Below are 26,771 nucleotides of genomic sequence, written 5' to 3' on the forward strand. Positions count from 1 at the left end.
TCCAAACCATCTGAAACTCTGAGAAACAAACTATAACAGCTTCACATACCATAAGGCATTACAGATATGTACAGGGCACCATTTTGTCATTTGCAAAGCATGATTTTCATTAAATCCCTGGCAATTTTACATTACCTTTTACCTTGGCACTAGTTCATTTGGAAGATGCCATGTGCTGGCAACGCCCCTGGCGAGGTGCCACCCCAGTCAACTGCCCATGCCAGGGACTCTTGGCTGTGTTATAATTGGGCTGATACTGAAATAACTACTGGCAGTGAACAGTAGTTAACCAATTCAAATAGTACTGCAGGTTTCAAATGAATGAGGTCAGTAAATTTGTCGCTGCAAGGCAGTCAAAGCGATTTCCATGTTACTCGCCCTAGTTGACATAATTAAAGTTGAACCCCAAAAACAGAAAAGTTTTAGTGGAGATGACAGTTTCTCTTATGCACTGAGCAACAGTCTAATCATAAGAACAAGACGACACCAATGCAGCTCACTAAATCGAGTCAGCCACCCAATCAAAAATCTCATCTGTTTGTTGTTTTGATTAAAGCACCATCAACCCTTTTCCATTTGTGCTAACAACGAAGACTCCTACTGTCTATGCTTCAAATACAGAAATAGCTCTGGGCTCCTGTAATACGAGGCCGTTTTGTTATGACTGAGCACCAGAAACAGAGAGGAAACCCCTGGGAAACAAAGTCAATACTGGTACTTCTACATCCTCACAACAAGCTTTATTGATATGCATTAATGGATACGACTAAAGCACTGGAGCTAGAGTTTTAGCAGATAGTTAGCATAGCCATTTCCATTTCCCAGGTATGAAAACGGACAATTTGTATGAACACTGTTTCAATGGAGTATCTTCGGACACACTCTTTGAGCTCAGGTACTGTTTCTAAAATTAAAGGACATGTGAAATCCACAGGAGCACAGCTGAGCTGGAAAGGAGTCAGTGTTCCACTACTTCGCTGGTGTAAGTGATACTTTAGACAAACAGGGTGACTGCAGGACCATGCCGTACAAACTGGTATATATTAGCCTTTAGTGTTGTCAGGGGAAAGGGGCACATTAAAAGTAAATGTGGGCACTAGGGCAGTCACTGATTAGAAATAATAAAAGCATCATATAAAGCCTTGGTTCCAGAATATTTTACAAGAATAAAACGGAAGCAGTTTAAGTTTTCAAAAAGCTTTTGAAAATATACAAGTGTATAAATAAAATCATATAAACACATGGAAGTGTCAGCGCTTCTTTATTAGCAGAGCTCCAGAGAGTATGTAAACTGTCCATGGGCGAGTAGTCGCTTAACAACCAACTAGCAACACCTTAGCAGACAACACCTGTAAGATAGAAACACCTTAGCAACCAATACCTATACCATAGCAACACCTTAACAGTCAACACTTGTAACATAGCAACACCTTAGCAGACAACACCTGTAACATAGCAACACCTTAGCAGTCAACACCTGTAAGATAGAAACACCTTAGCAGTCAACACCTGTAAGACAGCAACACCTTAGCAACCAATACCTATACCATAGCAACACCATAGCAACCAATACCTATACCATAGCAACACCTTAGCAACAGCCTGACAGGAAGTTTTGGGAACGATGGGAGCATAGATGTTACCTTTAACCCTGTTATTCATTCAGAAGCTGTTTTCAGAACACACTTTAACAAAATGTATATTTACAAGTCATTTAAAGAATGAGGCATTTTAAGTATCACCTCCTGTGAAACAGTAGACAAACAACTGATAGTCAACTCTCCAACCAAAATGAAAGAGCAACAGGCGAAGGCAAAGTGAAAGAGGAAGTAAACATTCTAAATGATCCCGAAGATAAATTAAACATATCCCGAGACTCATTAAGTCTCTCCATAAATAACAGGCCTGAGGGAACTCATAGCATTTCAAAACAGCGTGGACCGCAGGACGTCTCTGTGATGGATAAGTCAGCAATGTTAATAGCACCCAGAAGCCTTAATGAAGTCAAATCTTTGCACATTTTGCATCTAGTGAGTCATCCCACTTCAAACCAAACTTTTCACTCTTCTATTTTTCAATCCCAGAATACTTTCCCCTCCAGCAGCAACCCAGAATATTTCAACAAAGCAAACGAGGCTGGGGTAACAATGTAAAACTGTCGACCTGGAGCATGTTAAAACTGACCTCTGAAGCCTAAACTGAAGTGTGTTTAGAAAGTTATTTTAAAAAGGGGACATATACCACCCTTTTTCCACAGGTGAACACAGTTCTGGGATTTTAATGAAATGTGTGTGACAAGCATTGGTCAAAATACCACAAGGATCAAACAACACAGCATTTGAGAGCCTGTTTTTTTAAATAATTATGAGCCATTGCTTTGCTCAGTGCAAGTGCATATTAATCAATACTCTTTTCTCGACACGAGTTGTGTTTTTGCTCCGATACACCTCAGCGTTCTGCTCTCACATAAAACATGGCTCCAACACAGTGAAGGGGGGGATTAAGACCACTGAGACCACGGCATCTAACGTGTCCGCACTCTACAAAAGGAGCAGCATGGATGGATGGATGGATGGATGGATGAGAAACTGAATAACAGTGAAGCATATATCCTCCCTCCCCCTGTGAACCTATGTGGAGAGGCTGGGGAAATGAAGAATTAATTGTTAAATAAATCTTGTTTTGAGCAACATCTGTTCAAACCTGAGGGGAGCAGACGAGTAACATCCGGCTCTAAAGCAAGTTCACTAATAGATGTCAAGCTAGATTTGTGCTCAGATTTCTCTTCTGAGTTTCTCAGACTTTCGTCCCACTATATACGCTGACTCTGCACTTTCCTGAATTCTCTCTCCACTTGGGTTCAAAACTCAGCACGAAAACAATGCGTTAGGCAATGCAAAGTTTATCCAGATTAAAACAACTTCTGAGAATATCTTTGAATGTATTAATAAATGAATAAATCTGTGAAAAACTGGAATACTTCACACAAAACTAATCATAATATTCATGTCTTTGATGGGAAGCACCTCACTGACACACTGGCCCTGTCTTACACTCAAATGTGTGTCACAACAACATCAACATTACACAAGAGGCCATTCGCAGTCTGAGGTGGGAAGAGTGGAAAATTCAACTCGACCACGTTCATCTTTGGCTAACACATCTTTAGCAAGATAACCCGCAACTTCTGTAAAGCAAGTTTGAACATACATCCACATCATTTTGTAAATAACAGTTTTGTCTAGCTCTTACTATTCGTTCAAATAGATATTTATTTATTCGATAGATAGATATTAAATATAGACATTTATTTTTACTTTTCAGCGCTAGCTAAATAGCCTTTTGATTACTAATTATTATACAGGAGGTCCTCGGGTTACGTCAGTCTTGAGTTACGATGTTTCGTGGTTACGACACATCTCCCATTTACTGTATGAAGCCTTGTTTCCACTTAAGTGGTTTTGCGTCGTAAAAACGTCGTAACGTGAACTTCGTGTTTGGTGTGCGCGGCGGAAGAATACACGGTTACGCGGCTCGGGACCGAGGAGGATAGGTGTTAGGATAGGATAAGTGCTTACAGTAGGTTATTTACGTACAGTATGTACGCATGTTCCGATTTACACCATAAATCAGTTTAACGACGCGAAGTAGGAACGGATCAACGTCGTAAGTCGAGGACCCTCTGTATTGGGAGGCCAAAGAAATGAAGCATTCATGTCTAAAAACAGTAGTTCCCAACCAAAAAAACCACAAACATCTGAACAAATCTAATCAAATTATAAAGGAATTATAGGAAATTTATCAAGTGACGTTGATTTCTAGGTATGTTCTCCTACTAAAGCTTACTCCAGCTTACTTACTTCCTCAAGAGGTTACCTAACATCATTTCAAACCCAGAAAGCCTTTGAGCTTCTCCTGAGCAGCTGCTAAATTAATTTAGCTGTCCCTACTAACAGAAAGTATTATTTGGTCTCAGGTCTGTGGTGTTTACATTCACTCCGGGTTTGGTTTCAGACAAAATATAGGCAGGCTACATTCAGACTCTTTAAAACTTACTGTACGTCAGGTCAGCTCTTCTCTAGAACGAGGGGATATGAAACACTTTTTAATATTCATTCCCAGTATAAAAGCTTGGAAATTAAGTGGTAGGACTCTTGTACAATTAACCTGTATTACAATCACCTTTTAAAAGGTTGTCTTTTGAAATAACTTAACTAACTGAATAGCCCTGACACACCGCAAATTTGAAAAGTAGATTTAAAATGCATGAATGGTTACTCGTAAATGCATATCTGATGAACTGCATTAATTTCCACCTAATCTGATATGGCAGAGATTTGCTCATGCAAACCGTGGACTAATGCCAAGTCTGAAATCCTGTGCTTCGCTACACCCAGAGTCTGGTCATGCAAAATGATGTTTCAGACAGAGTTCATTTAAGACGGTTAATAATTTAATGCCTCGAGAAGCCTAGGGTTAGATCATTTTCTTCACTGCGAAGGAAGCTGTCATCTTAGGTAAACTGAAGGACAGACCTCAGTACCAGTGCTCCAGGTAGAGACGGAACAACCGATAACCATTTTGGCTTTAAAACAGTCCATCATAGAGTTCTAAAGACAAATAAAAGCTTTTTCACCCTGATTCAGGTTCGAATCAGCATTTTAACATTCTTTTGTAGAACAAAACTGACAATAGTGTGGTACAAGCCAGGACAGGAACATGGAGGCTGCTAGTGAGCAAGGGAGGCTATGTATTTTATGCTAAAACACACAAGTAAAACAGCAGCTGAGAAACTACTTTGAAAAGCTAGACACAGACATGTAACAGAATATATAAACAGTTTTAATGTTATGTTTAATGCAAACTAGCTCTGCTTTACTGTACATGCAAATGTGGGCAGTTGTGGCCTAATGGTTCAAGAAGAGGACTTAGGACTGAAAGGTTGTTGGTCTGATTCCCACAACCGGCAGGAAAGTTGGGGTCGGTTGGAGTGAAGGAACAGCCCTGACCTCCTCCCTCAATCCATAGTTGAGGTGCCCTCAAGCAGGGCACCAAACCCACAACTGCTCCCCGGGCGCCGGCGGTTGGCTGCCTGCCGTTCTGGGTGTGTGTTCACAGCCCCTAGTGCATTGTTGTATGTGTATTCACTGGCAATTTGGGAGAGTAGAGCTCTTTATTTTACCCTAAATAACTGGCCTGAACTCAATCATGAAGATGTAAGTCAAATGCCCTTCTCCTTGCCTCCCCTAACAGCCCGTTGTTTTGAGCAGCCATGATGAAAATGACATGCAGTGGTGTCCCCAAAAAAAAGGGTTTAAAGAAAAGAAATAATCATTTTATTGTACGTATAAATACTCACTCAAAGGCGAAGAAGAGTCCACTTGTGACGACGATGAGAATAAGAGTTAGGTAGAAGACACCGGTCTGTCTGGCCATCATAATCCTGCCATTGCAGTAGAATTTATTCCTTCCAGGGAAAACTTGCCACTTCCTCTTCATAGTCCTTCTCTTATGAGGGGACTCCATTGGTGTGGAGCTGCGAGTGCTGATCTGACTGTACTCACACTCTCGCATATGCTCAGCTACTCCGAAATGCATCCGATGAGTCAAATCCAAAACAGCAATCCTAAGAGACCCAAAAGTAAAGCTGTTATTTAACATTGTAGAGTCAATCATCTATGATAGGAATACATTCATTTTCTGTCATAATGCCCTGAAATATTCACATACCACGTGCCTTAGAATGATATTTTAAGAAACACATTATTAGGCATGTTAACAATATCCAGATAAAAACATCTGATTGGTCTCAGGTATTTAAAATATAAACGTCAGCAGGTGCAGAAAAACCTGAGGAACTGTCAGACAATCAGCAGTACCAGCTGTGGTTGGAGATGTTGGTATCATTAACATATAGGTGTATGTTAGGTATAACCACAGAGAACAATGATGCATTTTGTTATTTTTTCATTGGCCACAACAAGTTCAATCCATTTAGGAGACAGCTTCCACCAGCGTTGTTTAGTTTTATCTTTAGTTATATTGTTTAGATAACTGAATATTAAACATGTATTCATAAAAACATGAAGCCATTTTCACAATACAGGGGGTCCTCGACTTACGACGTTGATCTGTTCCTACGTCGCGTCGTAAACCGATTTTCGGTGTAAGTCGGAACATACGTACATACTGTACGTAAATAACACTGTAAGCACTTATCCTATCCTAACACCTATCCTCCTCGGTCCAGAGCCGCGTAACCGTGTATTCTTCCGCCGCGCACACCACACAGGAAGTTCACGTTACGACGTTTACGACGCAAAACCACGTAAGTCGAAACAAGGCTTTATACAGTAAATGGGAGATGTGTCGTAACCACGAAGCATCGTAACTCGGGACTGACGTAACCCGAGGACCTCCTGTATATGATCAAGTTATAGAATAATAGCAACAAAAAGGACTGGCAGTATAGTACAGTACTGCATGCCTATATACACGGCATGTATTAATATTAAATGGCAAAATATCAATATACTTCTGGGATACATTTTTTTTTAAATATATGTAACGTCTTGCCTTATGTTCTGCATATGTGCCCCCACCACAAACAGAGTTCCAAAATAATTTGGAGTCAACCATTTCATGCTATATCTTTCTGTGAGGTAGAATTAAATGGCATTAAACAGTGCATACATCTGGTTACTATCATTTTGAACAATTCAGGAGTATTTCATATGTGTACATCATAATGAGTTATTTATGCAGAATTATTTAAACAAATAAATAATAAAAATAATAATATTAATAATAAATCCTCTTGGAGCCGCTGCTTAGAAGCATTTTTAGTGTTTCCCCCACTACTGTGAGTTTGGACATTAGTAAACATTTGTAAGAACAGTGTGCATCACCTTAAACACACCGCACTTAAACACACTGATTAAATCATGGTTTATCTCTGCAGATAAACAGCTACATATATCTCCCTCTCCAGACAGTTCTTAGGTAAACTAATCATAAATAATCAGGTCTTATTTAAGCGTAGGTGACTTCATCTCATAAACACAAACTAGTTGGTTTAATTAACATTTAAGCTAGGTAAACATTAATGGCAGCCATGTTAGCTCGCTAGTAGCATTAGATAAACTTACCAGACACGTTAATTAGCTGAAAGATTTGAAAAACGAGAATAAGTTATTTAAATATATTTTTAATTATTCTATATGAAGTTACTAAAGGGAGAGTAATATTAATGTAATCAATATCAGGAATAAAAATGATATAATGTTAGTGTAATATTGACTTGTTAACGTTAGCTTAGCTGAATATGATACTCTGAGGTAAGTCAATGTTTTTCAATTAATATTACATTAAACATATTTAAAAATTTATTTTAAATATTCCTTTGTGATTTTTTTGTTTTAGCAAATATCACAGCTTTATAGTCTTTGTCTACACTAGTACCTAATTTTACGTGTGTTGTAAAGAATTTTTATTATCTTTATTAACCAATCATCCCAGTAGTTCCCTGCAAAAAGGACTCAGAACTGTATTCGGCTTCTTAAAGGGCCTACAATTGTGGGGAAACACAGTTCTCTCGGGTTTCCATTCAGAAGCTCCATGTCAGAAGCTCCGGGGTTTTCCATGTTTCCATTCAGAAGCTCAGCACTTTTTTATTTTTTATTTTTAAAAAGGCGATGGTCACATATTTTTGCTGTTTTAGATCACTTAAGGTGGAAATGTCTCCCAACTCAGGACACGGCTAACTGCCCTACTGCAGTCCCCCCCCCCCCCCCCCTTCAAACACACTGTCCCACCTTAAAGGGGATGTTTACGAAGGTGGAAAAGCTTGTTTAAGGGAAACAAATGACTGTTGTTTGTAAATAACTGAAGTTATCTTGTTTACAAGTTTTTTTTCCCACAGTTTGAATTACCGAAGAAGCTCATTTATAACTCGAGTAGTTTAATTTCGTTGCAGTTTCAGTTATTCAGTTAACCGTCTCCAGAGAGAGAGAGAGAGAGAGAGAGAGAGAGAGAGAGAGAGAGAGAAATGTACCAGTCTGAGCCCGTTTTTTTCCCCCTACTCATTTATGACACTGGGTCTTTGTAAACACATTAGATTGGTTTCCAAACAGAATGGAAGGCTTGCAAATTGTGAGTAAACATTCTGACTTTTATACAAAGTGTTTCTGACTACAATCATAAACGTTGCCTTTAAGTGAGATTCCAAAACACAGGGAGTGAGTGTTGAGTTTAAAGTGAATCTGAGTCTAAGGTAGTGTACCACCACACAGGAAGCTGACACTGAACCTTACCCATCATTCAGTTTCACTGTAAACACAACACAAACCTGATGCATGTCAATAATAAATCACATTTATGCAACTTAAAAGGCCTATACTTTAGAATACTTAACATCACAGTGGCTTAACTGCTTTATTACCATTTTTTAAAATGTCCATACAGTGATTTATTTAATTTAAATAAATATATGCTAGTATAACTATCATGTGCAATATAAACAGCCAACGCCATTGGCTGCATTTCCACTATTGAAAAAAAACATCAAAGAGGCTGTAGACAGGGTTTAGAAAAAACAGGATTTCTGACATCATAAACCCAAGGAGCTTCAAGTGAGCAGTGGAGGAGTGGGTGGAGACAGGCGGGAATTCAATGCATATCCATAGACGAAGGTGTCGAATTACGTCTCAGCTACGTTTAAGGCACCGGGGAATGTTTCTCTCTCTCTCTCTTGAAAATAACTTCTATGAATTGAACTCGGAACAGAGTTTTGAATAATCAGGGGTTTAAATAATCAACGCAGGTCTTTAATATTAACATAAGGCTCTGGCTGCTTTTTCTTTTGTTTCCAAACCCCAAAGTAAATCCCAGAACATCTCTGTTGTGAATCTAAACCTAGATCTGATGTTTGTGTGAACTTACCAAGAGAGAAACAGCGGCTCTCTGTCCAAACCCAGCCCGTGCTCGGTTGGTGTTATCCCGGTTTGTTGCGAACAGCGGCCAAAACTAAACGGACCATGGTTTTATTTTTCTTCCTCTCGCTCTTCTTTCGGGCGGTTTCGCAGAAGTTCTCCCGGAGACGGTGTTGGGTGTGTGCTGAAGGAGCTGCTGCGTTGTTAAATGAAGTGTTTGAGCTCCGAGGTGAAGCTCGCCCTGCGCAGCACTGCTCTCTCTCTCTCTCTCTCTCTCTCAGATGAAGAGGAGGAGACTGTGTTGTGGATTAAAGTCAGAAAGGATCTCCCCGGGTTTGTCTTCTGTGGATTTTCCAGTCCGTTTTCATTGCGCCCGGTGAGAGACTGCGTGTGTGTGTGCGTTTCCCTCTCTGTACTTTCACGCTACACAACCTGCAGGTCCCGGAACTGAGATATTACCCTGTATACTTTGCGCAGAGAGAATTATGGGAAATGTAGGCGGAGAGAGCACTCTGTATATCGTAGTACTCTCACTCTCTCACTACGTAGCACGTGGTATTCTCTCACTCTCTCCCTGATATATATATATATCCATATATATATCCATATCCATATATATATATATGGATATGGCGTTTAAAACTCTAGCAGTAAGTCTGTGTCTGATCCACTCAAACCAACACAACTCACCTTAACACACACAACTGCAACGCTGAGAATGATCCACCACCCAAATCATACCTGCTCTGTGGTGGTCTAGACAATTGATGAACAGGGTAAAAGGGGGCAAACAAAAGATACACAACAACAGATCAACAACCGTATGTTATAGGAGCTGGCATCAGAGTTCAAAATGGGTAGATATTTTTCAAAATATTATAAATGTTTCTGTGTTTAAAAGATTAAATTATTTGCATATCATTGCATTCATTTGATTTTATTTACATTTAATCCAGTGTCCCAGCTGTTCCGGATTGGGGTGTGTAAGAATGTACACCTGCTTTTTATTTTATTTTATTGTACAGCATGTACAGGTATTTTACTATTCCCGAAACAGCTGCAGACTTTTGAAACATATGCCTGATTCAGTCGCTGAAATGTAAACATCAATCTGAGAAGTTATTCAGAGTAAATGGATGTGAAATTGTGAATTTTAGAAATATCTCTCTCTCTCTTCACCTTGAGTAGTTTTTACATTGCAAGGAGATCATTTTCCTCCGGTGGGTGTCCTATGGGTTACTGTCTGTGAGGAGTGTGGTGTGTTCTCTCTGTGTCCGCGTGGGTTTCCTCCGGGTGACTGTCTGTGAGGAGTGTGGTGTGTTCTCCCTGTGTCTGCGTGGGTTTCCTCCGGGTGACTGTCTGTGAGGAGTGTGGTGTGTTCTCCCTGTGTCTGTGTGGGTTTCCTCCGGGTGACTGTCTGTGAGGAGTGTGGTGTGTTCTCCCTGTGTCTGCGTGCGTTTCCTCTGGTGACTGTCTGTGAGGAGTTTGGTGTGTTCTCTCTGTGTCCGTGTGGGTTTCCTCCGGGTGACTGTCTGTGAGGAGTGTGGTGTGTTCTCTCTGTGTCTGCGTGGGTTTCCTCTGGTGACTGTCTGTGAGGAGTTTGGTGTGTTCTCTCTGTGTCCGTGTGGGTTTCCTCCGGGTGACTGTCTGTGAGGAGTGTGGTGTGTTCTCTCTGTGTCTGCGTGGGTTTCCTCCAGGTGTTCCGGTTTCCTCCCACAGTCGTTGGTAGGTGGATTGGTGACTCTGTGAAGGACTGGCGCCCCCTCCAGGGTGTATTCCTGCCTTGTGCCCAATGATTCCAGGTAGGCTCTGGACCCACTGCGACCCTGAACTGGATAAGCGCTTACAGATAATGAATAAATGAATGAATTAAACTCCCCATTAATTTAGTTGTTGTGTTGAATTATATTTGCCCAAATTTATAATACTTATGATATCACAAACAGGTACACAATTATATAGTTACTGATATTACAGGTAGTTTTAAGGTAAAATAAGTAACGATTCTCCTACTTTAGATATAAAATGGGAGAAACAGTGCCTTTCCCTGTGAAGGACTGGCGCCCCCTCCAGGGTGTGTTCCTGTCTTGCGCCCAATGATTCCGGGTAGGCTCCGGACCCACCGCGACCCTGAACTGGATAAGCACTTACTTGAACGTGAGTGAAACAGTGGAATCGTATGGCACCCCTAAACCCAAACACTTTGTGTTCCATTGCAAATGCTTACGATACCCAGCTGCCTTTGGGGCTCAGTCACCACATCAGGACACAGCAGCTTCCAGGTAAATCCAGCCACTTCAAACAGGTATTATTTATGTATTAAAATAGAATCGTGGTTTTGAGGAATTTGAAAAAGCGTCCAGAGCTACTGGATCAACGACCTTCTTACTAATTCCAGCTTATTGTTACCTTCCACATTATGTCCCCCTACACCATTCAGCTTCCCACCGACACACTCCTACACCCCCACCTCCTCTCAGTCAGCTTGTCCTGACTGCTCAGTTTGGCAGGAGCATGAGTCACTTGTTCCTGTGCCTCTGCACTAGACATGAATTCGCACTTTATAGTGTTCACCAGTTCTGGCCTTTACTTAGAGGAGGAGAAAACAGAGAAAAGGCTATTTTATACATGATAACATTCACATCCAACATTACTGACTCACAGAGTTATGAACTGCCTGGTAATAACATGAGATTGAATGTGTCATGTCTCTGAGCGAGATGCCTTGAAACAAATAGCACAAAAGGTCAGAAGGTCACGGACTCGATGCCCACTTACTGTAAATGCCTGACAAGCGTGCAGAGGACAGCGGGAGGTTTTAAGGCTTAGAATTGCGTGGAGACGTCCATGTTGGAGCACAACTATCTGTAATATAGTAAAAGCATGGGTTTCCTTCAGGTGCTCTGGTTTCTTCTCAAAGTCCATAGAAACATCTTGGTAGGTCAGTTGGCTGTGGGAGATTGTCCAAAGATGTGGGGGTATGTGGGATGTGGTGAGTGACGGATTGGCCCCGTTCAGTGCGTCCAATGGTTTTCATTGTGCTTTGCTCTCATTGTTATAGAGAGGAAGGTCTGCCCTTAATCTGGAATTTAGGACTAATTTTATTGTATATTATATTAAATACACGGGGCGGCACTGTGGCGCAGCAGGTAGGTGTCACAGTCACACAGCTCCAGGGGCCTGGAGGTTGTGGGTTCAATTCCCGCTCCGGGTGACTGTCTGTGAGGAGTGTGGTGTGTTCTCCCTGTGTCTGCGTGGGTTTCCTCCGGGTGACTGTCTGTGAGGAGTTGGTGTGTTCTCTCTGTGTCTGTGTGGGTTTCCTCCGGGTGACTGTCTGTGAGGAGTGTGGTGTGTTCTCCCTGTGTCTCCGTGGGTTTCCTCCGGGTGACTGTCTGTGAGGAGTGTGGTGTGTTCTCTCTGTGTCTGCGTGGGTTTCCTCCGGGTGACTGTCTGTGAGGAGTGTGGTGTGTGTGTGTTGCCCTGTGAAGGACTGGCGCCCCCTCCAGGGTGTATTCCCGCCTTGCGCCCCATGATTCCAGGTAGGCTCTGGACCAACCACGACCCTGAACTGGATAAGGGTTACAGACAATGAATGAATGAATGAATATTAAATACACAGTATAACCAATAGCTTAATGACACCTGCCTAATATGCTCTATATATGTCTTTCCCGTGTGAGTGGTCTTAATGTTTTAGTTAATTGCTGCAAAAGCCTATAGAGAACTTTATGTATTTCAGTCTTTCGAATGCACTGAACAGCTCATTCCTATATTCCAACTATAGACACTTCTGTGCTTCATATCAGTGGCACTGTGTGTTCTTGTGTTGGCCGATGTGGAAAAAAAATAATGAGATTGTACCAAAGAATAACACATTTTCCTAGTGTGGGTAATCTGATGGGTCTTGCTTATTATAACATTTAGCAAACCAAGAGAAGCAGACGAAGAACCCCTTTGGCAACTGCCTGATGGCAGACGTCTGATAATGCCCTCTAATGTCACATGGGTTCATCTCCTCCCAGACAGTCAAGGCCACTGATTAGACATGAAGTTATAAGAGATACTGACTTTCCAATATGAATCGCATTCACACTCCATCACCAACTTTTCCACTAAATCAATTTCAGGGTCACGGTACAATCACACATCATTATTGTGAAAATACGCACATGGGCTGTTTATCTGAGTTTAGAAAACAATGCGTGAAAACAAAGCAGCCATTCCGAACACTCAATTTCCTGAATTTTTTTTTTTTTTTTTTTTTTTTTTTTTTACATTTTGCTCAACATCATTTATTTTGAACTACATGATCTTGATTAACAAATATGCTCATTTGGATCCTGGGAGGATAAAAAAAAAGGATTTTGCAGTAGCTGTCCAATTCCATGTATTTCCATGTTAATCTTAAACAAGTAATATGCTGACCATGGCACTTTAACACGATTACCAAAGCCTGATCGGTGGTCAGCTACTATACAGAGCGTACAGAAACTTTATACAGACAGAACATAATCACTACCCTCGCTCAAAAACCTGACCCCATTAACAAAATATTCATACCAATAATTATCATAGATGTAACAACAAGAACATTAATTTCATCTTTACAAACTACAATCACTTTGTAGTTACCACATGATTTTAAAAAAATAACCCAATGTGAAATGGAGAAACAAAACAAAACAACAACAACAAAAAACAATGTACAACATTCTCTATACACAGCAGTACGTCGGGGTTAAAAATGGAAATAATGCAAAATAACTGCTAAATACATACATCCATTGTCAGTGATAGCAATGGAAATGACATCAAAGAGGCAAATAAACAAAGTTAGGCTAAGATCTTTTTTTAAAATCTGATACAACACTGCCGCCCCCTGGCAGAACACATTATTTGCAATGATAAATAAGAAAAACAAACAAACAAACAAAAAAAAAAACACATCTTTGCCTTCGACAGGCAAATTTTGCACCGTAATATTGCACAATTCTTTTTTTTTCACATATATATATATATTTAACAAAATGAGCCAAAGCAAGCTTTTTTCTGATCAAATGCAAAAGAGAAGCTCTATCTACAATATTCTCAAATCTTAAATAGTTCAGCTTTCAAAATCAAATCCACAGATACCGATAATGTACATTTATAAAATTCCAAAAAGTTTATAAAGAGCCGGGGCAAAAAAAGTCATCGTAAATCCTCTGAACCAAGAGTCAGTTACCTTTGGTTACTAAAATAAAAACAAAATAAACAAGAGACCAACATTCAAAGGGCAATATTAAATATCTGTATTAAAATCATTTTCTAAAATCCCCAAATAAAAGTGTTGAATCCACACAGAAGCTATACATATAGATTTATTTCATATAGTCGTATATAAACCAACTTCTTTTAAATATAAATATAAAAGTGCCTTATCTGTGTGATGAGTGGAGTACAGTTCTAAAGTCCTCACACCTTCTGTCATGACTTACCAAGATAAAAGAGTACTTCACAGATAATGGCCACCACGCCTGTATTGAGCACAGTGGAAACAGCTAGGTCCAGTAGCCTGCTTTCGTAAAGCACAAACTCAGGCTTGTTCTCCTCCACCTTGGCCAGTTCCAGAAGAGCTTTGGCAGCTCGACACATCATGTTGCCACTGGGCTGGTCCAATGGAGGATGCCCCATGTGGAGGAGGCTGTGTGGGTTTTGGTGATACTGAGTCATGGCAACGCCGTCCTCTAGGAAGCCTATGAGGTTGCCAACACTGCTTCTTTGCACAGCGATGCCGCGAGCGGCAGAGGACTCTCCTCTGGCCAGGCTGGACAAAATGGCAACTGCCATTTCTCTGTAAACTTGCTGCTTTCGTTCTCCCACCTGACGCACCAGTGTCGCAAATAGCTTCTCCTGGCGGCTGAAGGGAGGCGTGGCCAGGATCAAGTCGACGTTGCCGTCCTGAACGCTGAGCTTGCACAAACTCTCCAGCACTAACCTTCGAGGGCTAAGCTGCGAATTTGGACCCGCGGAAGGAAAGGGGTCCTGGGCCTCAGCTGAAGGACACACCATCCAGTGAAGCAGGCCATCCAGGATAGGAAGGCAAATGCTCTCGGTGTAGACTGAGAGGTCCAGCTGCCCGGCAATGTTGGCCAAGGTAACCATGGCGTTTTCTCTAAGAGCCATCAAACAATCCCACCACCATTCATCCCTGCTGCAGGCCAGTCCTTGCTCCTCTTTGGGGATTTCATCTTTCTCATAGGTTGGTAGGCTTCTCTTCCTCTCAGGGTGCTCATGATGCAACAACAGCAAGCGACCTAGGATCAGCACCAGGCCTGCATGCCTGGACATCTCAGTATCGTTTCCGGGGATGAAGGACAGGCTACGGACGATGTTAGAGACACATAAGCAGCGTTTGGCCAAAGAGTCCTGCCAGCTGGCCGCTGTGGCCAACGGAGCCTCATCCAGACAACGAGGCTCGTCCTCCAGCAAAGTGATTCCCTTTTGGTTCTCACAAAGACGGAACGGGTATGAGGCATCGCTTATGGAGGTAGAGGAGTTTTCTCCCTCAGAGAGAGCTCTTGCACTGGAGCATAGCACATCATCTATGGTTGCAACTTGGCTGTTCTCTGCCTCCTCTGATTTCAAAGCACAGCCATGTTGTTTACCTTGTAAACTTTCCTTTCTGAGCTCGAAGTGTGTCTGGATGTGGCTTGTGGAGTCACCCCCACCTGCTTTCCAATGGAGCAGGCCACTGGTGAACTCCTGCACATGGCCAAGCTCATCAGAAATGTCTTCTATGAAGTCATCTTTGGGCACAATCTTCACAGGCAACTTATCGTACTTGCTGGCCTGTTTGGGTCTTGGTTCAGGCACTGAGGCTGACGATTGGCCCTCAGGAGGCTCTGTGATATCCTCAGAGTCTTTAACGCAGCCCTGTTCTTTCTTCTCATCATTCTCCATTATCAACGGGTCGTTCTTTTGATCACCATCCACACCTGGGTCTGCTTCTGAAAGAGCAGATGTTGGAGACTCTTTAGAATCTTTCTGTCCAGCTTCTTGGTTAGACTCTGGCTCACAGGGACTTTCTGGACTGGGTGAGAGTCCCTCTCCTTCCTCTCCTTCACCCTCAACAGGACCGAGCAGGGTCTTTTGGCCAATGGTGCCCACCTCATATTCCTCCAGAATCCCAAAGATCTCAATTAAGCATCTTCTTAGATGTTCCACAATGAGCTCAAGGAATCCAGACAACTACGAAGAGAAAAAGGACAAAATGATTTCAGACACTTTAAGCAGTCTACCATCGTAACATCATAGATGTGCTCTCTTACTCACTTGAGACAGATTGAAGGAGGCTACCGTGCTGTCATCATACAGGAGGATGTTGATGGTATCAAGAGCCCAGGTGCTCTCTGCTAGAAGACCAGACTTGAGGGACATCATCACTCGCCAGGCCTCTGGAGTTCCTTCAGATGAAATCAGGCAGGATAAAACAATGCGGGCAAGTAATTACACATTATATCACCTGACTTTTATAAATAATAATAATAATAATATGTATTTGTATAGCACCTTTCATACAAAAATACAGCTCAAAGGGCTTTACAGAAATTCTTTTAACTTGCATTTAATGGCATATTTGACTGATCATTAAAGTTACATACGGGTGGTCAATGATTTTGCTACATTTCCTTTCATCTCCTGACCATTTTTTTCCACTTACCAGTGTCTTTTGAGGTCATTTTGCACCGGGGTTTCAGGCTCAGCTGTGTCCCCTCCACAGACCCCAGTGGATAGTTGAGGTCTCTCCTCAGATTTGGTGGCATATGGCCTGGCAGTACACTTCCTGGTCCCCCTGGCATGGGCATTCCTTGCTTGTGCATCTTCATAGACTGCATAAAGGCAGCCTTATTAGGAGACATGTGTGCTTCCAGGGAGCGCTGGAAAGAGCCCGGGCTTGGGTCCCGAGAGATATGGTTAGAGGTTTGGTAGGAGGATGGAGGCTGTCGTGAACTCATTGAAGGCATGGAGTTAGAGTGGCTGGAAATATAGGGTGATTGGCGCTGATGCCCAGGCCACTGGTTGTCCATTCGCATTCCATCCATGTCATCTGTGCGTCCCATCCCTGGATATGGAGAACCTTGACTAGACGGCCCATGCCTGTTAGGGTAAGGATAGGGCATTTCTGTCCTTGAGGGCCACATGTTGTGCGTCGGCCCGTCGCCTGTGGATGAGGAGTGTCCCCCACTCATTAGGCTGTGCTGTACAGGATGCTGCTGAGGGCCCTGGCTGGCATTCTGCAGCCGATCCCGTCCATATGGGTAAGGAAATTGTGCCTGCATGGGCCGGCGGTCTGAGTAATTACCCCCATACTGGCCATACACGTCCGGCTGGGGGCCTCCATACTGCATCCCATAGATTTCTCCTTCATGCCTCTTTCCAGGGGGGCTGTACATACCATCAAGTGGACGCTTGTAGCCCTGCTGAAATGGTAAAAGCTGTAGCATCAGCCGAATTATGGACAAGTATACAGTGAGGAATACAGTACAGTATAATATATGTTCTTATGTTGGATTTGACATGTTGCCAGTTAAACGTTACCAGGTGTGGACCTACCTGTTGCTGAGGGTACATCCCTGGAGTGTGGACACCATATGGCATAGGATACTGTTGTCCATAACCATCATGTCTGTGCAGGAAAGTGATTAAAGGTATGAAACAACATAATAATACTGTTTTGACCAAATTTGATAAAAATGATTATTCATTCATAAGCGCTTATCCAGTTCAGGGAGCACCCAGGGAGAACCGTGGAAACCCACGCAGACACAGAGTGAACACACCACACTCCTTACAGACAGTCACTCGGGGGAAACCCACGCAGACACAGGGAGAACACACCACACTCCTCACAGACAGTCACCCGGAGGAAACCCACGCAGACACAGGGAGAACACACCACACTCCTCACAGACAGTCACCCGGAGGAAACCCACGCAGACACAGAGAGAACACACCACACTCCTCACAGACAGTCATCCGGAGGAAACCCACGCAGACACAGAGAGAACACACCACACTCCTCACAGACAGTCACCCGGAGGAAACCCACGCAGACACATGGAGAACACACCACACTCCTCACAGACAGTCACCCAGAGGAAACCCACGCAGACACAGGGAGAACACACCACACTCCTCACAGACAGTCATCCGGAGGAAACCCACACAGACACAGAGAGAACACACCACACTCCTCACAGACAGTCACCCGGAGGAAACCCACGCAGACACAGAGAGAACACACCACACTCCTCACAGACAGTCACCCGGAGGAAACCCACGCAGACACATGGAGAACACACCACACTCCTCACAGACAGTCACCCAGAGGAAACCCACGCAGACACAGAGAGAACACACCACACTCCTCACAGACAGTCACCCGGAGGAAACCCACGCAGACACATGGAGAACACACCACACTCCTCACAGACAGTCACCCAGAGGAAACCCATGCAGACACAGGGAGAACACACCACACTCCTCACAGACAGTCATCCGGAGGAAACCCACGCAGACACAGAGAGAACACACCACACTCCTCACAGACAGTCACCCGGAGGAAACCCACGCAGACACAGGGAGAACACACCACACTCCTCACAGACAGTCACCCGGTGGAAACCCACACAGACACAGGGAGAACACACCAAACTCCTCACAGACAGTCACCCGGAGTGGGAATCTGACCCACAACCTCCAGGTCCAGGACTACCTGCTGCACCACCGTGCCGCCTATAAAAATGATTAATTAGTGTAAAATAAAAAACACATTAAATTCCCGTATGTGTTAGCATGTTAATTTTGACAGCACTAAATATTAATAATATACAAGTCTAGATCAGTGGTTTCAAATTTTGACCCTGATCAGAAAAACAAATCATCGCTGTGCAATGAAAAATGTGTCTCCAAAATATCAACATTACAGGAGAAGGAAACTTTCAATGGAATTCTATATATAAATAATTTTATTCAGAGTAATTTTGGAGCTATTCTATTGGTCCATTCATCATGAAACTTTCACACAATGTGAAGAAACGCTGCTGTGTTCAAATGATGTAGATGGAGATAAATGTTTTTCATTGGACAGCGATAAAATTCATTATTAAACATTGCCCTTGCTCTCCTGTCACAGTCAAGTTTCTCCAATCATAGCAGTGGACAAGTGCTTATGTGAGAGCATAAAGAAGAGTTGAAATGGAGCAAAACATACACATCGAGCATGAAGAATAACAGTATTAAATATGGAGAAAACAAGAACTAAGAAATTAAACTATGCAAAAATGGCCAGAGCTTCGCTTGGGCTCTAGCGGTGAACTGAACTGTGGCTCGTTCTCGTGGTTGTGTTTGATCTTTCTGGTTTTTTGACCCTAGAACTGTCTTAACATTTGGAAAATGTGTATAATATGTTCCGTTTAAGAAGAGAAAACAAGACAAGAATTTACCTTTGCTGATTTGGGTATCTATTAGGAGAGTACATGCTGCTTTCACTGTTGGCATGGCCCATGCTGCCTTGATTCCCAGGAGGACCCATATTTCCTTCCATCCCCATTATATGATCTGACCTGAAGATGAAAGCACAATCACATTAATACACAGTGACAATATAATAGTGACATGGCATGGTAAATACAGAAGGTTATACATGAGTTTAAATAAAGTCATCTAGTTTCGAATGATGATAAAATCCAAGAACATAGTGTTTGCATGAATGCACAGCTAGGTGTCTGACCTCCGGTCATATCCAGGCCCATAAGGGTACTGAGAACGCTGGCCCATACCCAGCCCAGCCATGGGTCCACCAGAGGTATTCCTGCCATAAATGTCCTGCATACCAGCCGGGGGCATCTGACCTGGCATACATGACTCTCCACCTGCCGCTGAGGAGGGACACAAATTGCTTCATTAAAAGTGTCCAGAAGGTGGCAGCAGCCTCCAGAATATAAGCTCACACACTTGATAAAAGATGTGATACAGGGGGAAGAGAATAGATGAAATCACAGGAAAACCAAAGTAAACCAAAACAAATTAAAAATTTAATTCAAAACCATAAGAAATGAGTAAAGAACGTTGCTGGTAGCTGAGTTAGCCCTAAAAAGAAGCCTTTACCTTTCCTCATTCCAGCAAAATGGTCCTTATTCTCAAACTGCATCCTCATCATGGGGTCCATGTTCATGTTTGATTGATAAGGGCCTCCAGTGCTCAGTAAATTCCTTTTGTGGAAGGCAGGGTCACTCCCATCTGAAAATGGGTCTTGGATACTTATCGAATTATTCCTGTTAAATGAAGAGGAAACAGCTCTTACTAAATCACACCTATGTAGATGCAGATTTGCACAGATTAAGCAACAGTGTGTACTGTCCAAATATAAACAGAGAATCTGCATTGTGGCATGCATGATGAATTGTATGAAGATGATGGAACTGATCTGCATGCATTTCCCTCTGCACTCCTTATATAATACGAACGCTGCAGTTTATTCATCAGTAACATTTATTTGTTAAGCAACTGTGACATCTCAGAGAAAATAAATTAATGTTAATAGATGCTCACCCAAGTGCAAACAAATGGATTAAACAAGTGGAACTGAGCCAGATGATATTGAAAACACAAATAACAAACTGCATTCAGAAACATGCAACAGCTAGTGCAGCTTGTAGAATCTTTTTATTAATATTCTGTGGAATAAATAAAAGAAAAGGAGGGAAGAAGAAATAGGTGAAATGGGTGTATATCGAATGTAACAATGGATGTACAATTTCTTTTACCTAGAAAATACAGGGTAAAAAATTGGCAAGCAATAAGCACACCTCATTGCAATTATGACATATATTCATATATTTACCTGGGGTCGGGAAAGTTAGGAATCTTTTGCCATGTTAGCATTTTTATTTTATATACAGTTACGTCAAATATTACGTTCGTTATTATGCTGCATTTTTGTTATAAACAATTATTATGTAGCTATTCACCAAAAACTATTTTAAAAATAATAATATTCCATACTTTAAGGGAGTAGGGAACTGGGTGTGTAACCAGAAGGTTGGCAGTTCGATCCCCCGCATGTGCGCTCACTGCCCCCTAGTGTTCACTAGTGTGTGTGTAAATGTGTTTCACTGCACGAAGTGGGTTAAATGAGGAGAATAAATTCCTCTGTGTGCAAATAAACAGACTATATCACTTGTACATACTGTTTCTATTCACATTACTATTTGGTCAGGTACTCACTTCTAAAATAAAATTTTTGATATTAGAGTTTGAAATATTATTATTAGTTTTTTATATAACAAATACATCCTGCTGTACTGTTTTGTTCAATCTGGGCATGCATCATTTTTTATTTACAGCCTCCAAATATTCTGTCAATTATCTGAAACCAATGACAATTCTCATGACCCAAAGTAAATCCTTACCTTTATTATATATTTATTTTTATATTTTTAATAATAGCATTTGTCACATGCGACTTTACAATTTTGCCCAAAGACTCGTACTGCTAAGTGACACACGTTGGGAACTGAACTCCAGCCCACTGAGTGGAGAGCAGGGTTGGGGTTAGTTTACCGACTACGCTTTTCAACCAGATTTTGGGGGCTCAGTCCGTATATAGAAAAAAGACAGTAAAAGAGAAGGCAAGCAAAGAGTAGTGTAAAACCATGTTTTCACCTGATAATCGGTATGTTGTTGACGTGTCCCTGCGGCGTGGTGGTCGGAGTGGGGGGTTTAAGATCATTAGGCATTTCAGGCATAGAGCTGCTGCCTGTAGACTGAGGAGTCTGAGGACCTTGTAAAGAGCCAGAGTTTGCTGAGAGAGTGTGAGAGAGAGAGAGAGAGAGAGGAGAGGCAGACAGAGAGAGAGAGAGAGAGAGAGAGTAGAGGCAGAAAGAGAGAGCGAGATAAGAGAGGCAGACAGAGAGAGAGAGTGATGACAGAGAATAGAGTGTTGAGAAAAACAAAAAGAGAGAGAGAAAAAAAGGTAAGTTCCATGGTTTTTCAGACTCAATGTGATAAACAAGGAAACAGACAAGACAGCACACAGGACCACTTTCTAGAACAAAACAAATAATTGTCAAGGTCAACTCAATAGGATAAACAAAAGAGTCTGAACGACAGTGAGAGAGAAAGACTTTTCACAAAGGCACGTCAGGTTTTTTGACAAGATGACAAACACATACATAAGCTATCTCTACATTTCTCTCCGAGATTTCTGCTGCATTTTAATAAATAATGAACCAGCTAGACACATTTCCTTTTGTGATACATACACTACTGTTCAAAAGTTTGGTGCCTGTACTTTCAAACATATGAAACAATGCTACTGCAGCTATAAAATTATTTTAATATTCAAGAAATCTATCATGGATGGGCGGCACGGTGGCACAGCAGGTTAGTGTCGCAGTTACAGAGGGGCCTGGAGGTTGTGGGTTCGATTCCCGCTCCGGGTGACTGTCTGTGAGGAGTGTGGTGTGTTCTCCCTGTGTCTGCGTGGGTTTCCTCCGGGTGACTGTCTGTGAGGAGTGTGGTGTGTTCTCCCTGTGTCTGCGTGGGTTTCCTCCGGGTGACTGTCTGTGAGGAGTGTGGTGTGTTCTCCCTGTGTCTGCGTGGGTTTCCTCCGGGTGCTCCGGTTTCCTCCCACAGTCCAAAAACACATGTTGGTAGGTGGATTGGCGACTCAAAAGTGTCCGTAGGTGTGTGTGAGTGTGTGTTGCCCTGTGAAGGACTGGTGCCCCCTCCAGGGTGTATTCCCGCCTTGTGCCCAATGATTCCAGGTAGGCTCTGGACCCACCGCGACCCTGAACTGGATAAGGGTTACAGACAATGAATGAATGAATGTATCATGGATTAATGGAACTTTAGACGATTTGGAGGTAGACGACTGAGAAAAATGTCACCTGTAAATAAAAGGTGGAGTGATAAATGTTGTATAAAATATTAACTGTTGCTTTAAAAGCATTTCAGTATCTTTTTGTAATTCAGTTCAGTTCCACATCATTGTCTTTACACCAGTGAATGCAAGGAGAAGCTTTCTTACTGTTTTCTTTGGTGTAGCGTACACTGTAAACACAACAGTACGAGGTGTGAGACACCACTAGAGAACAGAACATAGGCAAACAGTGCAGAACAATCCAGACACCTAGAACCGCAGCAGTGACAATAAGCCAATGTGCTACTGGACGGCTACTACATTAGACTATACATGAAAACTGTGAGGTGTTAAAGTACATTATGTATGTGAAAGAGAGGCTGTGTGTAAGCTAAGCAGGCCCGAGGGACGGTGCTGTTGTCTGGGGCTCCGCAGCAGAGTGGTGAGGGGCCGCTTTGTCTTACACACGCAGCTCTTGAGGAGAGTGGAACGCAGGGACTGTTTTGGAGTGGTGAGAGTGAGAAAGGGAGAGATGCAGCGAGCGAGGAAAAGAGGAGGAAAAAGGCTTCGCTGTGGGAATAGCCTGCCAGAGTGTGAGAAACTTAGGCTGCTCTGCTTTTGGCAGCTTCTTGAAGATTTCTCTCCCTTTCTCCGCCTGCCTTTTTTCTTCTCCTATTTTGGCATGGTAAACTCAGTGAGGGGTTGCAGTGGAGGGTGTACAGTCAGTGGGGAGAGGCAAAGCTGGTGCCGCTCTAGACAGGTGTGTAAAAACGTAGCGGCACAGCCATGTGTCGGAAATACATTTCCTGTGAGGGAACGTCCTCTGGGTGAAGATCCAGGATTCACTCATATGAGTGACATGTTCCACACTTTGGAGTGAAAATGAACACAAAGATGTAACAAAAAGACTAACACAACAAACAGGTTCCACAGATTAAAGAAGGGATGTCAGTGCATGTGCTGTGAAGTCAGAACAGTATTAGAGCAGTACAGTGTGTGATAGAGTGACGGGAATATGTGATAATTGGCGAGTAACTACAAACCTATTTTCCTTTAAAAAAAAAAGAAATACAAATGAAATGTTGGGCTACAGTTCAGAAAGTGTCCATTGTGTCTCTGCTGGAGGTTTCCCAATGTGCAACGTATCATCTAAGGGAAACTCTAAGCACTTTCCTTCCATACAGCTTCAGTGTCTCTATTGTGGTAAGTTATACAAATATGATATACAGCTGTGTAGCCTAATTCCAGAGCGCATCTGCTATAACAGTGAAAAACACATAAACCATCTGGATACAGCTTTAGAACTCACTCATGCAGATCCAGTATTCTGATATTGTTACATAACTGGAGCTTTTGCATTCAGCATACTTTTGTGTGCATCATTTGAAGAGAAGAAACGAACACATACCCATACACCAGTGGCGGATGCTGGTCGTTCAAGGAGGGGAAGCTCAATTTTGGTCTACATCATAAAATGTGTCGGTTTATTTATACGTAAATTCTACCCTCCGTTCCTTTTTTGCTCTTTGACCCTGTCGTACCAACAAGGCGTCTTTTCCAGGGACTTGACTAGTGTCCTCTCAATGGCCAGCAGAGCTAGGCTGCTTAAACGGCTCTGGCCCATGTGAAGTGTGTCCGCCTGTGCTCCCACGGATCTTTACACCAAAGCGTCGCTGATTCGCTCATTTCGCTGTCAATCAAAAAGGGATTCAGCCTCAGACAGATCATCCAATCATCATGCAGAAGCTGAGCGTCCGGGCCAGCCGAGGCCAGCCCACTGCCCCATAGACCCCCAGATATGCTGAGCGTCTGATGGGCGGGACAAAGCCCAGCATTCATCCAATGACTCGCCTCGTTTCGCTGCACTTCGCTGCTTCACTATTGAACTCACTGTTTAAAGCACTGTGAAACTGCGGGAATGATTGAGAGGAAAGCCGCGTATTTACCAGTGGTAAGAAGCTGATTCTGAACAAAAGTTGAGCGCGTTGTAGTGCATATTTATTCAATGACATGTACACACAACAGTATATATTTGATCACTTATTTTTTGACATTTTAGGGGAAGCTGAGCTTACCTTGCAGTCTTAGAGCAATCGCCACTGCCATACACTAATTAGGAAATTTCAAAACAAAACTTAATAATAGGGTGCAAAATTTAAAATAGGTATATTTGTCTAAAATGGAGTTATGAAATAACTTAAGTTTGGGAGAAGGGCCACACCCAGACTCCTCTTCACCATTTACACCCTATAAAAGACCACTCCTTCGCACCCCACCCCCACCCCTACTCCTCCTATTTCACCAATGAATTAGCCAGGCAAGGGGGGGTCCGGCTTCACTCTCAACTAGCAGAAGCCGCCCAGACCTCCAGCCCATGTCCTTCTGAGTTCCCCTTCCTTTCCCTGCTTACATCAGGCGTGGTCCTCACCTCGCAAACAGGGAATTATGTGAAAAATACTGGTCACTAAGTAATGAAGGTCTCAATCCAATAAACACAGGTAAATTGCAGGGTTATAAGGTATATTTTGCATTGCGTGTAAGTAAACGTTGGTGCGCATTTTGCTAGATGAATATGCAGGTAGAAAGTAACCAACGTGATGAATTACACAAAGTTTGTTAGATATTAATACCGTAATATGTAATAACAGAAAATTCATTTTTTTCATTCATTCATTATCTGTAACCCTTATCCAGTTCAGGGTTGCGGTGGGTCCAGAGCCTACCTGGAATCATTGGGCGCAAGGCGGGAAATACACCCTGGAGGGGGCGCCAGTTCTTCACAGGGAAAAATCATATCATTGTTATTGAAATATCTTATATTGTGATATACATTGATACTGAATAATCGTCCAAGGGTCCAAACAAACACAACCAGAACAGAAAGTGAATGGCCTTCCCTTGTGCCTCGGTTCTAAGGTAAGACAAAAATAAACCATCAATGGCTTTAAAAATTCATTTCAGTTCTGAATAATTAAACAATTACGGCGTGCCTCCTCATTAGACGCCAGTGAGGCATCAGAGCAGGAGAAAAGAAAAAGAAAACATATGCAGCATTGCGATTTGTCCTTGGAGAGAAGCAGTGAGATTGGGAATCCCTCCTTCTCTCGTATCTCTCTTTCTCTCTTAGCTCTGTTGCCCACGGCTACACGTGAAAGTCTCCATATGTAAACAACAGAAGGGTTACGCAAGGTTAAGACTGGAATTTCTCTGCCACTTTCTGTCCAATTCTCTGGGTCATGATGCAAGGGGAGAGAGAGAGAGAGAGAGAGAGGACTCAAGACACTGGACTCGAGTGAACTCTAATGACCTTTTGCTTTCCATTTCCCAGGAAAGTACGCGAGATGTAGAGAAAGAAAAAAGTAAGAGATGACGTTGGTGAAGATGATGATGATGATGATGATGATGTTGATGATGATGATTGAAACACGGCTGACTTCAGAAAATAGAAAAGGCAGCCATGCTGCTTTGGTGCTGGATTGGGGTTGACTGGGGGTCATGCTTGTTTATATCCTAGAATGCATCCTCATTAATCTTCCTTGGGGGAATCCCCTCACCTCCCCACTCTTCCTCCTACGGGTGCTAGGCAACACCATGACATCATCACCAGTCAGCAGCACATGGCCGGAGGGCAATGAGGCCTCTCATGAAAAACAAACGGAAATGCCAGAATACTACAGCTGCACACTTACAGGTCATACCCCAAACGAAATGACCTCAGATTTCAATACTGTAATGGGATTCTGATATAAACGAGCCGTCTGGCCTTCCACAGACTCTGCTGAGTCAACAGCTAACACGCAATAAAACAGAAGCAAGAATCCAGCTGACCTTTACAGTGTTTGCATTACTGGCTGAAATACGCAGTGAAATACGCAAGATGACATATACTTCAGAGTGAAAATGATACTGTCCAATGATACTGTACAGTTTGTAAA

General features: G+C 42.5%; 2 protein-coding genes across 5 annotated transcripts in view; both read right to left on the reverse strand.

Moving 5' to 3' along the window:
- Window positions 1–9,380, reverse strand: part of LOC136700171 (palmitoyltransferase ZDHHC14-like) — a 57,987-nt gene extending 48,607 nt beyond the window's left edge. For 2 of the 4 annotated variants that reach the window (XM_066675468.1, XM_066675462.1), the window contains exons 1-2: window positions 8,941–9,380; window positions 5,360–5,626 (exon numbers count right to left, since the gene is read on the reverse strand). In XM_066675468.1, the coding sequence (XP_066531565.1) occupies window positions 5,360–5,598 (239 nt within the window). In that variant the 5' untranslated portion in view covers window positions 5,599–5,626; window positions 8,941–9,380. The remainder of the gene's footprint in view (window positions 1–5,359; window positions 5,627–8,940) is intronic. The other 2 variants (XM_066675453.1, XM_066675444.1) reach the window with 2 other exon arrangements.
- Window positions 9,381–13,648: 4,268 nt separating this feature from the next.
- Window positions 13,649–26,771, reverse strand: part of LOC136709755 (AT-rich interactive domain-containing protein 1B-like) — a 252,591-nt gene continuing 239,468 nt past the window's right edge. The window contains exons 14-21 of the mRNA XM_066685236.1: window positions 21,639–21,777; window positions 20,082–20,248; window positions 19,705–19,852; window positions 19,418–19,537; window positions 17,526–17,598; window positions 16,633–17,389; window positions 16,245–16,375; window positions 13,649–16,160 (exon numbers count right to left, since the gene is read on the reverse strand). Coding sequence (XP_066541333.1) covers window positions 14,397–16,160; window positions 16,245–16,375; window positions 16,633–17,389; window positions 17,526–17,598; window positions 19,418–19,537; window positions 19,705–19,852; window positions 20,082–20,248; window positions 21,639–21,777 — 3,299 coding nt within the window. The 3' untranslated portion in view covers window positions 13,649–14,396. The remainder of the gene's footprint in view (window positions 16,161–16,244; window positions 16,376–16,632; window positions 17,390–17,525; window positions 17,599–19,417; window positions 19,538–19,704; window positions 19,853–20,081; window positions 20,249–21,638; window positions 21,778–26,771) is intronic.

Source organism: Hoplias malabaricus, chromosome 1, assembly GCF_029633855.1.
Source record: "Hoplias malabaricus isolate fHopMal1 chromosome 1, fHopMal1.hap1, whole genome shotgun sequence".
In the NCBI taxonomy this organism is placed as follows: Eukaryota; Metazoa; Chordata; class Actinopteri; order Characiformes; family Erythrinidae; genus Hoplias; species Hoplias malabaricus.